At 38.7% G+C, this 12,038-nt stretch overlaps 1 protein-coding gene across 1 annotated transcript; it reads right to left on the bottom strand.

Annotated features, from left to right (window-relative positions):
• Positions 1-4,486: 4,486 nt before the first annotated feature.
• Positions 4,487-6,614, bottom strand: LOC102222285 (small EDRK-rich factor 2-like). Its single transcript, XM_005808527.3, has 3 exons — positions 6,448-6,614; positions 5,622-5,730; positions 4,487-4,936 (listed from the first exon to the last, which is right to left on the bottom strand). Exons 1-3 carry the CDS (start codon positions 6,452-6,454, stop codon positions 4,864-4,866), a joined length of 189 nt encoding a protein of 62 aa, XP_005808584.1. The 5' UTR covers positions 6,455-6,614; the 3' UTR covers positions 4,487-4,863.
• Positions 6,615-12,038: the final 5,424 nt, after the last annotated feature.

The following is a 12,038-nucleotide window of genomic DNA, read 5'->3' as shown; positions in this document are numbered from 1 at the left end:
TTGCAGGTTGCCCTGCCCTGCGCTCTTCCACAACAATTGATTTTAAAAAGAAAAACAAAAGGTTTGGCCATGGAATTATCCATTTACAGCTCGCCATCTACCATGGTCTCATTGCAGATTGGAAATGGTTGAGATGTTGTTCAAGGAGCTTGCAAGTGCCGCCTTCGCTCGCCTGGTGACGCAAATCCAAGGGCCAGTCAACGAATGAAGTCTGCTGTCTATCAAATGGGGGGGAACCGTGCAGGATCTGCGAATGGAGACGAATCTGGCCGGAACCAACTGGGGAAGAACCGATCATTCCAAGGCCTTGAAGTAGGGCTCGCTAAACTCTTCATCACTGCATCACCAAGCAAGTGAGTGTGATCTGCGGTCCACAGGATTTGCTTCTGTTACAGTTTGATCCTAGATATCACACACCATCGTTGATAGCCAATACTTTAATGTGTTAGGAGTGTCTTTTATGGCATAAAGAGGATCCATTTAGGGTTAGACAAAAGTGATGATCAAAGCATACATAAAGACTCGGCACCGACGTGTATCTCTAGAGATACTCAAGGTTCTTGAAATTTTAGAGGCAATCTTTGAACTCATTTCACTCTTCCTAAGCCTTTGTCTGCATTTCTCCTTGACGTCCCATTTTACATCAAACACCACTGGATTATCTGCCATCACGACGGACAAGAAGAGTAATCTGCGATTCAATGTTAACACATCACTAGCCACTGAGAATAAGCAGCATTTCAGTTGTGATTATGTTGCAAAATTCACTAAGCAGAGTTTATATTCAGTCGGCTGAGGGAAACTGCACGTCCTCGGTAACTCGTGAAGATTTCCACGGCCCATGATAACTCTGGAGGATCAATTGAGCAGGGAAAAGGAAATTCTGGTGGAAAATGCTACAAATTATTTTCCAGGAATGTATTAAAAAGACAGACAAAAACCAAGCCGTGTTTTTGTCACCCAGAATGTTTCAGCGGTAAAAGCAGGAACACTTGTATTAGATCAAATCGGCTGACATTGCTTGAAGTCTGATATCAGGCGCACATATTAAAGTTCTGTCAAAAACAAAGTATTTTCTGCACGTTTAGGAGATTAGAAAACGAAATGAAAGGAAAAGCTTGATGAGAGAAGTCTGTTTATGATTTTAATCAGACTGACTGCAGCTTTTCTTTCCACTCTACACTTCTCATGATCACCGAGTTTCTTGCTTGATGCGTCAAGAAAAAGAAAAGGAAAAAAAAAACACACACCAGGCCAGAACCCACACGCTGCTGCTTGTCTTCCTGACGCTTGAATTTAAATGAGATCTTATGCAAAAGCGCTGAGCAGAGAGCAGCGGATGATAGCGGATCAGATTTGAGTTTTCTCCCATTTACGCCACTGGCTGATGCTGCATTTTGTCTCTCATCACTATTCAGAGCCTCACCTGCTCTCCCTGCTTGAGATGGAGAGCAGATACATTTTGTCACTCTGTAATCTGAAAACGAAGGACACAAACATGCTGGAGAAGGGATTCATATCTAGTTCTGTTTTTTCTGTGCAAACCTGATGCTTTAATCACATGTTCCTGCTGTTGAATCTTTACATACTAAATTTGCCTGAAGCTGTTCCTACTGTGTGTTATTTATTATGTATGCACAGAATGAGTGTTTTGACTTCTGTAGGAGAGCATTTAATAAATGTCATCCAGCTTGCTGTTAAAACCACTTGTGTTTATTGCAGCGTTTGTCTCCACCTAATGGCCATGTGTTGCCTCTTCAGCTTTAATCTAATCTATTTTACATCTCCCTCACTTACAGTAACGCGGCTTCACACTTTGATATACACTGCCTGGCCAAAAAAAAAGTCGCCACCTGGATTTAACTAAGCAAATAGGTACAAGCCTCTTATTGGATAAGTACTGCATAGGAGATTATCTTTCAGCTGGCAACAAGTTATTTAACCCCAGCTGATGCAATGAGTAACTCCTCCTTTCTTAAACAACCATGGCAAAAGACACATCTTGTGGTCGTGGAAAAGACGTTAGTCTGTTTAAGAAGGGTCAAATCATTGGCATGCATCAAGCAGAGAAAACATCTAAGGAGATTGCAGAAACTACTAGAATTGGGTTAAGAACTGTCCAACGCATCATTAAAAACTGGAAGGATGGTGGGGAACCATCGTCTTCCAGGAAGAAATGTGGTCGGGAAAAAATCCTGAATGATCGTGATCGGCGATTACTTAAACGTTTGGTCAAATCAAATCGAAGAAAAACAACAGCAAAACTCAGGAGTATGTTTAATTGTGAACGCAAAAGCATTTCCACACGCACAATGCAAAGGGAACTCAAGGGGTTGGGATTGAACAGCTGTGTAGCCGGAAGAAAACCTCTAATCAGTAAGGCTAACCAGAAAAAAATGCTTCAGTTTGCTAGGGAGCATAAAGATTGGACTCTGGAGGAATGGAAGAGGGTCATGTGGTCTGATGAGTCCAGATTTACCCTGTTCCAGAGTGATGGGCGCATCAGGGTAAGAAGAGAGGCAGGTGAAGTGATGCACCCATCATGCCTAATGCCTACTGTACAAGCCTGTGGGGGCAGTGCTATGATCTGGGGTTGCTGCAGTTGGTCAGATCTAGGTTCAGCAGCATTGTGTGCCCAAAGAATGAGGTCAGCTGACTACCTGGATATACTGAATGACCAGGTTATTCCATCAATGGATTTTGTCTTCCCAAATGGAACGGGCATATTCCAAGATGACAATGCCAGGATTCATCGGGCTCACATTGTGAAAGAGTGGTTCAGGGAGCATGAGACATCTTGGCCACCACAGAGTCCAGACCTTAACCCCATTGAGAATCTTTGGGATGTGCTGGAGAAGGCTTTGCGCAGTGGTCAGACTCTCCCATCATCAATACAAGATCTTGGTGAAAGATTAATGCAACACTGGATGGAAATAAATCTTGTGACACTGCAGAAGCTTATTGAAACAATGCCACAGCGAATGCGGGCTGTAATCAAAGCTAAAGGCGGTCCAACAAAATATTAGAGAGTGTGACCATTTTTTGGTGGCGACTTTTTTTTTTGGCCAGGCAGTGTATTACCTGAAACCTTAATTGGTATTAATAAATATTTCTACTATTATTATTCTCATGTTTTTTTAACATCAAAACTAAACTTGGTTGGTCCCATATTCATAATTATTGCATCGTTTTGTTGTTAGAGTTGATTCTGAGTCCAACATGAAAAGGTCTAACTAGCTAAATACCATCCCCATTACCCAGCATGCACCACGCTGACGTCTGAGTGAAAGTGGACCCATTCACCTCGTTTTTTTTTTTTTACATTTTTATTACTATTAATATTGTTTCTTGCGATGTTATTGAATTACTAGCAATAAAACATTAATGCCTCTGATATGATCTCAAATTTACGGAAGAGGATTAGAACCACCAAAAAAACAAAAAGAATTCTGACTTTATTTTTTATTAAAGTCAGAATTCTGATTTAAAGTCAGAATTCTGATTTAAAGTCAGAATTCTGATTTAAAGTCAGAATTCCGAGATTAAAGTCAGAAAGTCAGAATTCTGACTTTAATCTCAGAATTCTTTTTTCCGGTGGCCCTAATCTTCTTCCATACAAATTTTCAATGTTTTGGGAAATCTTTTCGCAATTTTGCATTTTAAAACTTTTTAAATTATTTTTACTGGCCTAAAGTGCCTGAAAAATAGAAAGGAAATAAATAAGTGTACACGTTGCTATCGGCTGTTGATCATCCTAAACTGCACATCCCTTCACTACATCAAAACACAACCTATGTGTAATTCCAGTGTTTTCATGTTTAATGCAGCTTGGAGATGGTCAAGCTGCATTGACCATCTCTTATCAATCTAATAATTCATGTATTATTTGTACTACTGCTGATCTAACCTAATTATTTTTGATAAACATTTATTTATATTTAAAAAAAAAAAAGTTAAATGTTCAGTCAATGGGTGCAAACAAATTAACCCAGTCCCACCCATCAAACACTGAAATTTAGTTTTTGATGGGTGGGATATTGCTGTACTTTTTTTTTTTTTTTTTAAACATAGTAAAAGTTCTGAAAATGATAATATGCACAAATAAAATCTGAATTTATTGTCGCTGCAATTACAAAAATATAAAATTAGGATGTTTTTAGGATGTCCTGTACCTGCAGAGGGACGCTGGATGGAGACGGGTTTTTTTCTTCTCCACATTTCATTTTGTTTTTGTTCGCTTAATCTTCATGCCTGTTTTTGATTTAATTAAATCACAGGAGAAACAGAACAAACGATCATGCATACACACACACACTAATTCAAAGGGGAATTTAAGAGTTGGCACGTTTATTTAAATTATGTATTTGAAAGAATAGTTGAAGAGAAATGGGTTTTCTCTAAATGCAGCTGATCAAAGGCTGCACGTTCATTATGTTATATTAATGAGCTTAAGTGCTACACAAACTCCAACCACAAACATTCAGAATAAGTAAGCATGAACTAAAAAGATACACTTTATTTGAAATCAGAAAGGGACACTTTTTTTTGTACAAAAATACACAACTGTTACACAGATGCTTTTACATCAATAGTTGCTCCACTTCATCCTGCTTACGCCGCTGATGGTGCTCTGAACGCAGCACCGCTTCGGGGGGGGGGGGGGGTTAGGGCTTAACCCATATGTTTGTTTAATTTAACCATGGAAAGTAACTCTGACAAGCAATCCTCAGGTAGATTTGGTGGATCCTGAATTCTCGAGTCTAGACAAAACTGACAGATCCGTTCTTATAAATATCAGGAAAGAATGCTGATCGAGTGATGTTCTCAAAAACAGAGAGTTTAATTCTTCTTCCGTGTCATTTTTCACTTGGACTTCGTGCCTGCTTTCCCCGTTTCGTTTGCTTTTTTCTGCTTCTGTTGCATGATTTCTGCATCCCTGCGACGGGGAAAAAAACATCTCCAATTAGTTGAGGTTATTAAGAGAACTGCAATGCATGAATCAAACAACAACAAGCTTTAATCAATTGTTTAAATCTGTGCTTTTAAAGCCGGAAAGTATTAAACATACAAGTCAGAGTTAAGTTTGAGGAAAATGTCTGGATTTCAGGAAATGAAAACTAAAAATAATCCCATTTAAAAAAAAGCAACATTCAAGTCAAATACAAAACAGAGCAAAAACAAAACATCTGTAAAAGAGTGTGCGGCACATTCTGTTAGAAAATACATAGGTTGGTTATTTTGTTCTATTAGTTGGACCTGAAATAGTTTATATATATCCATCTAACAATGATTTTTCAACGTGCCATTATACCCAAAATCTTTAGCCAGAACGATAACATGCAAAAACACTGCTGTAACATCAAAATACTGAAGTTCCCGACAAAAACAAAGACAATAATTCTCCGTATTTTGTAGATTCAATTGTTATTTCAATTGATTTTAACTAATTGTTATTAACAATAACAATAAGAAGATTACTTCGAAAGAAAAAAAAGTAGAGGGGGGACACAAAAGAAGCAACTGACTTCCAAATTTAGGACGCAACTAAAGTAAATCTACAACCTGCACTCATTTTGCGAAACATAAATAAAGGTGCCGAAACTGTCGTTCCCGGTGCTCACCGTTGTTTCCTGGCGGCGGCGGAAAGCCCGTCCTCGTTCCGCTTGCCTTTGCTCTGCTCGGTCTGCTTCTTGGCAGCCTTCTGGCGTGCAAGCTCGCGCTGGTTGCCTCCTGCGGGGCGGACAAAAAGCAGCGGCACATCAGTAACACACCTCAGGGTGCACGGTCCTTTTTCTAAGTAAAAAAAAAAATGCATGGCGCCCTAAAACTCTTTATTTAATCATTTGAATAGCATAGAAAATAAAATAGATAGATGAAATATGTAATGGGTTAAAGAAGCCGACGTGGCAGAGCGGCGCTGCGGAGCAGCAGCGCCTGAGGAAGAAATGCATCCACCAGCGCTTTGTCGCAACCAGCGGGGTTATTGACGAAGGGTAACAATGGTAGAACCACTACAGCGCAGTTTCAAGATCACCTCCTCTCACATTGCTGACGTCCTGTTCGCTATTCACGCCACTAGCTTCTAATTAAGCGAGAAAACGGTAAACGAAACCCGTTCGTGCTGCAAGCTAGGGCTCAGGCTAACAACCGGAACAGACAGTCCACTGACCCACAGACAATAAGAGACGCCTCTTATGTAACACACAGTCAGGTGGAACACACTTTAAATCAAGACTCGCTTCAAGCAAACCGATCATAGACAGCACTGCATTGGCTTTAAATATAAATAAAAACGTACAAACAAATACCATGACAGAACGTTAGATGCACTGATTCGGGAACGTCTATTTTCTGAAATAGACAGAACCAAGGTCGATCAGTAGCCAAACAGAGACCACATGCAGTCCAGAAATTTGCCTAAAAGTGGAATTATTTGTCGATACTCACTGGTCATTTTAGCACCCTATGTTTCTTTCGCCCAAAATCCAGATACGCTCAGCCAAAGGGCCGCTAGCTCCCTTGTCGTCGTCCACTGGCTTCCTCCGCTGTGGTTGCGCCTCACTGTGGCTGCTAACTGTCGCACAGGCACCAGAACGTTCCATACAAACACGACCGCTGCGCATGCGCCAAATCTGCAATCGTGTGGGTGCGCATCATTTGTCATCCGGTAAGGTAGTCGGTGCGCTGAGGGTGGCGGGATTTGATCAGCTTGATCTGTTCCTTTAGACTCCGTGGTAACCGTAGGAGTGTGAGAAGAGATTCTGAGATTAATTTTTCAAAAAAGAAAAAAACAAAAAAAGTAAAAGCCCAAGAATTGGACACACATCTGACTGTTTTTCAAACCAGCATAACAATTTTTCTCAAAACACTAGTGTTAATATCCCAGGCATTTATCCACAACTGTCAATAAGCTAACACATAAGTCACAAAACAATTTAAATTAACTCACAAATTTGTTTCACCCCAGAAATGCAAAAGAGACCTATTAAAGATATTTATTTCAAAGTCATCAAAATTTCAAAGAATTGGACACCAAAGTCATCAACCTGATACTCTTAGATTAAATATCACAATTTTTGTTTTTTTCAAATCAATTCAACTATGTTTCCTGGCTATGCTAAAAAAAAAGATCAACATCTTGATCTTTTTTTCATTTAACTCTTGTCTTTTTCATGGCGTCACTCCGTCAACTAATAAAATAAAAAAATGCCTTACATCTATAAAAAATTAAATTGCAAATATCATGATTTTGGGGGGTAGTGATACAACAAGCTCACAATACGATGCGATGTTGTACTCACAATACGATATATATCACGATATTCAGCAAACAATACGAACCTATACAATTTGATGCACTTTTAAGATTTTCTGAAGGATTTTAGAGGGACAGAGTGATTTTGGTGACATTTTGTGTTCCACAGACTCGGATTTAATTAACTGAAAACTGATTAAAAGCACCAACTACACAATACCTACCTCTGATTGGACAGAGACTCGGAGTCTACAGCTGGACAAAATGAAGATGTGTTGAGAAAATTAGTTTCTGTCATTTAATTCATGTGGATTTGACATAAAACTCAAACCTCTAGAGTGGGGAGATTATCAGCCTCTGTAGACTCTCAATATGCAAATGATTCCACTTAGTTGTTTTTTCTTTTGGACATACCGTGGCTGCATTTTGGACGTTGAGTCACAGTAAAACAAAATCCGATTTGGAAAAACTTGTAATTTTTTTTGCTGTGAAACGCTCACATATTCATAACGAATGGTTTTTACAATTTAGAATGACAATATATACTTTACATTTCTTAAACTGATTTAAAAATATTGCAAACAACACAGTTTTACAACATTATTAGGCAATTCCTCATTTGTTTGTATACAATTTTTGTATAAAAACGGAGTTAGCTGTTTACTACAAAAGTTTAGCCTTACCTAGCAACACTTTATTGCAACGTTGAGGAGACGAACCAGACCACAGTCACAATGAAACCATAAATCCTATAAAATATCTGAAAACATTCGGCATTTATCTTGGATTAAAAACAAAATCTTTTTTATTTTGAGGGTAGTCCTATGGAAAATGCACTGCTTCCACGACGTAACGAACAATTAAAAAAAAATCTCCACATCCTCCCGGAGGCTTAACAATTTGCAGTTTGCAAAGTTGGCTTTTTAGATGCACACGTCGCCAATATTTCAAGTCATACAGCTATACAAATATTAATCATGGTGTAAAATGACAACTAGAAATATAACAGGATTTAAATTTTACCCGTTCGCCTAGATTTGGCAAAAAGGCGGGACCTTGGGTTTGGTGAATTTTCCATGCAAAATGGGTTAAATATAGCGCGCTTGTTGAAGTTACAAACTAAAAAACACAATTCCCAACCAAATAAAAGTCATGTCTGCACATTCAGCTTACCTTTAGGAAACAATTGTGTCTTTCGTGTGCGAAAAGAAAGCCGTTAACGACCGTTAGGCGAAGGCGCGGCTTCTTCTTCTTCTTCTTCTTCTTCTTCTTTTCCTTCTTCTTCTTCTTTTCTATTATGGCGGGTCGCAAGCAGCTTTGAGTTGCCTACTGCCGCCACCTACTGTACACGAGTAGCAACACTACTTTACATCTATTAAATTTTATTTTTTAAATTTTGTATTCTGAAGATAAATAAATAATGCTTTCCAGAATCTGTAAATATCACCTGTGTTTGAAGGCGTGGCTTAAGCAACGCCAACCAATTAACACCTTCAATTTCACAACGCAGATCTGACGGAGGCTACACTGGTAGTGTTATTTTAAAGCTGTGTGATGTTAAAACAACACTCACACTTTTTATTTAACGCTACACCTAAGATTTTAACACTGACATTTTTACTGTGTATATTCCCTTTTTTGAAACTCTGTTGTCTTTTCTCTTTATTTTGTTTCTCCGACCAACAATTAAAGGAGACCTGCTCCACCTGCTGATCTACTGGTTGTAGCAGATTGTGGGAAAGGTGAGGACATGATGCTGACTCGATCAGAAAGTCTCTTTCAATCATCTTTTATTTAGGCAGAGATTAAGGAATGTGTGTCCAGTATGTCCAGCATGACTGAGACAAGACAACAGCAACAACACTGGGCCAATCAGGAGAGAGAAGACAGAAATGATGGAGGATTCTTCATAAAATTAAGAAAATGATGGGCAACTCTGACCATCCTCTTCATGAGACCGTCTTGAAAAAACATTAGCATCATCAGTCAGAGGCTTCTTCAAATTTGATAAAATACAGACCGCTACAAAAGATCTTTCCTGCCAACAGCAATCAGCCACCTGCAATGAATATTTGAAGAATCTGAATTAATGAGCTACAACTACATTTAATTTCCCTTTTTAATCTACTAGCCAGGGTTCTCCGCAGAAAACTCCCTCCATTTATTAAATATTTCTACCTGATTCACCTCCCTGATTGCTCCCTTTGACACGTCCACAGGTTTTTCCAAAGGTTCTTGTTCGTTATTGTGTCTGACGGAAATCCACGTAAAGGGGAAAGCAGAAAATATTTTCTAGTTTTACGTAACAAACTGAAGCGTAGATATTTTATTATTTAGTGTTATGATGTAATGACGCCAACTTCTAACTATTAAAAAATAAAAACGCTCACTAAAGGTATCTAAACCCCCTTACCTTTGAGTCCTTTAGTTTTTTTTTTTGTTTTTTTACTTCCCTGCTAAAACAATAGCGATCCACTAATTATCATACAGAAGTAATCAAATAAATACACAAGTAGCCCTTGTAATTACACCATGCATCCCGTAGATGTTGCGACTGGGTCACAAATGGGCCTGGAAAGTTGCAGGCCTATGAAAAGTATTTACCTCATTGGATGATCTTCCCTTTTTTGTTCCTTTACAAATCATTCATGATCAGCAAAATTTGGCTGTTTGGAGAAAAAAAACAAACTTTAAAGGGATAACTGATTTCTACAAAATTATGAACTTAACTACACGACAGAATAAACAAAGTTCAACACATGAAAGAGTTCAGCATCAGTCCATGTGGATGGAAAATGTCTACAATAAGCATCCAGTCCAGCTTAGAACCAGATTGCGGTGTTTAGCCAACCCATTTCGGAAACAGTCTTGGTTGCACAGCAATGAGTAGAAACTAAAAAATAAAATTGGTTATGAATCATGTATTCAGCCCACACTCTGTGGAGTGTACATATATATTTTCAAACGGCCGCCAGGAGGCGCACTGTACTCAAATACATTTAGAAAATAAGGGAACAAACGCACCGGAGCGTCTGTATTTTACATTTTTTGGATAAAGGTTCCGAGTCATTTTACAAATAACCGATTTACAAATAGCATAAAGAAATGTTAATGCTATTTGTATTTTCAGAAACACAAATAGCAGTTTTATCTGAAACCGTCTGGTAGGAAGCAGAATGTTTCCATGTTGGTCCTCGGGATTCCAGAAAAAATAGGATCTCTGTAACAGCAAGACAACAGGATGTTTCTTACCACTCTTGGTATTGGGTCATTATTTACCGTCTGGCTCCTAAACTGTCAGACTGAGTCAATATTGTAATAAGACACTGAAGCTACGAATGAAACACTTTGTGAATTTGCTTCTCGATAGTTTGCAGAGTCTTGCAAAAGTATTCATACACCTTGAACTGTTTCACATAGTCATGAACCTTGTATTTCATTGGGATTTTACGGGACAGACAAACACAAAGCAGTACTTGTGAAGAAGAAAGGAAATCAGTGTATAGTTCCAAATGTATTCAAACAGATAATTCTAAATCATGTTTTTTGCATTTTCTTTTATTCACCCTCCTGAATAGTTCATTTGTAGAACCACTTTTTGCTGCCATTGCAGTTGCAAGTCTTTTTTCCTTTTGGGAGCTTTATAAGTCTTTCTCTGCTCTTTCCTCTTTGGAAGCTCAGTCTGATTTAATTGTCAAGTCTTGCCCAGGATCCATGTTAAGCTCTGTCTGTATGTTTACGTGCAGCATAAAGCTGAACCTATTTCTATTTCAGTCTCACTGTATTCTACCACGATTGCCCTGTATTTAGCGCAGTCTTGTGCAAGCCCAAAAAACTTGAATTTTGGTCTCAACTGACCAGAGAACAACACTAAATCTCTCACATTCTTACCATTTCTCTTATACAGCTTTATGGCAAACTTCCAACATGGCTTCTTACTGCTCTCTTTCAACTATGGCTTCCTTCGTATGGGTTAAAAAGTTGATGGGTCGTATAATCTTTAGCAAGCCCTAAAGATTTGGAATCAGAAAAATGACCACATTGTGAAAACTTTGATAGTTTGGGGCGCCTTGTCCAGCCACACTCTTTCCTTCCACTCAACTTTCTGTGATCATGCTTTGATACGGCGGTCCTCTGCGAACAACCAGCTTCTTTAGCTGTGCCCTCCGTATGTAGGATGTCTTTTTCGAGGCATTCTAAATTTCTGAGATGTTGAATTTTGGATTTTTTATTACCTGTAAGCCATAATCATAAAATAATAATAACAAATTCTTAAAATATTTGACTCTATGTCTAGTGAGTCTGTATAACATACTGTATGAGTTTCACTTTCTGGAACGAGTGATGACAGATTTTGAATTTTACACTTTTCTTGTTTTTTAGATGTGTGTGTTTGTGTAACTGTGTAAACCTATCAATTTAAGCGATAGATGGAGAAGAGACTGACTGAAATCCACTCCACATGTCTATATAGTCGCTCAGGCAAAATTGAAGCCTTAAAATGTAGCTTCAGAGGTGGAAGTTATCTGTAGGAGGAGAGAGAATAACGGGTTGGGTTCCCTTTTGAAAGGTGAATACTGTACTTTAAGGACGTAATTGCTGTGTGAACACAATGAGTAATCAAACTGCTGTGCAGCGGTGTTGCCAACGGGCTATTTGAGTGAAAAACGCCGTCTTCTCAGAACGTAATTACATGCTGAAAGCGCGCTCTGGTGCACAGCTCTGTATATCCCTGATGGCTTTTGGGCTAAAAGTCCCAAATTATCTTTGTTTTCCTTTACGT

This window comes from Xiphophorus maculatus, chromosome 4, assembly GCF_002775205.1.
Source record: "Xiphophorus maculatus strain JP 163 A chromosome 4, X_maculatus-5.0-male, whole genome shotgun sequence".
Lineage (NCBI taxonomy): Eukaryota > Metazoa > Chordata > Actinopteri > Cyprinodontiformes > Poeciliidae > Xiphophorus > Xiphophorus maculatus.
Note: the sequence above shows the minus strand (reverse complement) of the source record. Positions and strands in the feature narration are given on the sequence as shown.

What these genes read in the sequence shown, in the direction of transcription:
- LOC102222285 (XM_005808527.3), bottom strand. An exon ending in GCCGCCGCCAGGAAACAACG is followed by an intron (nt 4,937 to 5,621) that starts GTGAGCACCGGG and finishes TCCCCGTCGCAG; the next exon opens with GGATGCAGAAATCATGCAAC.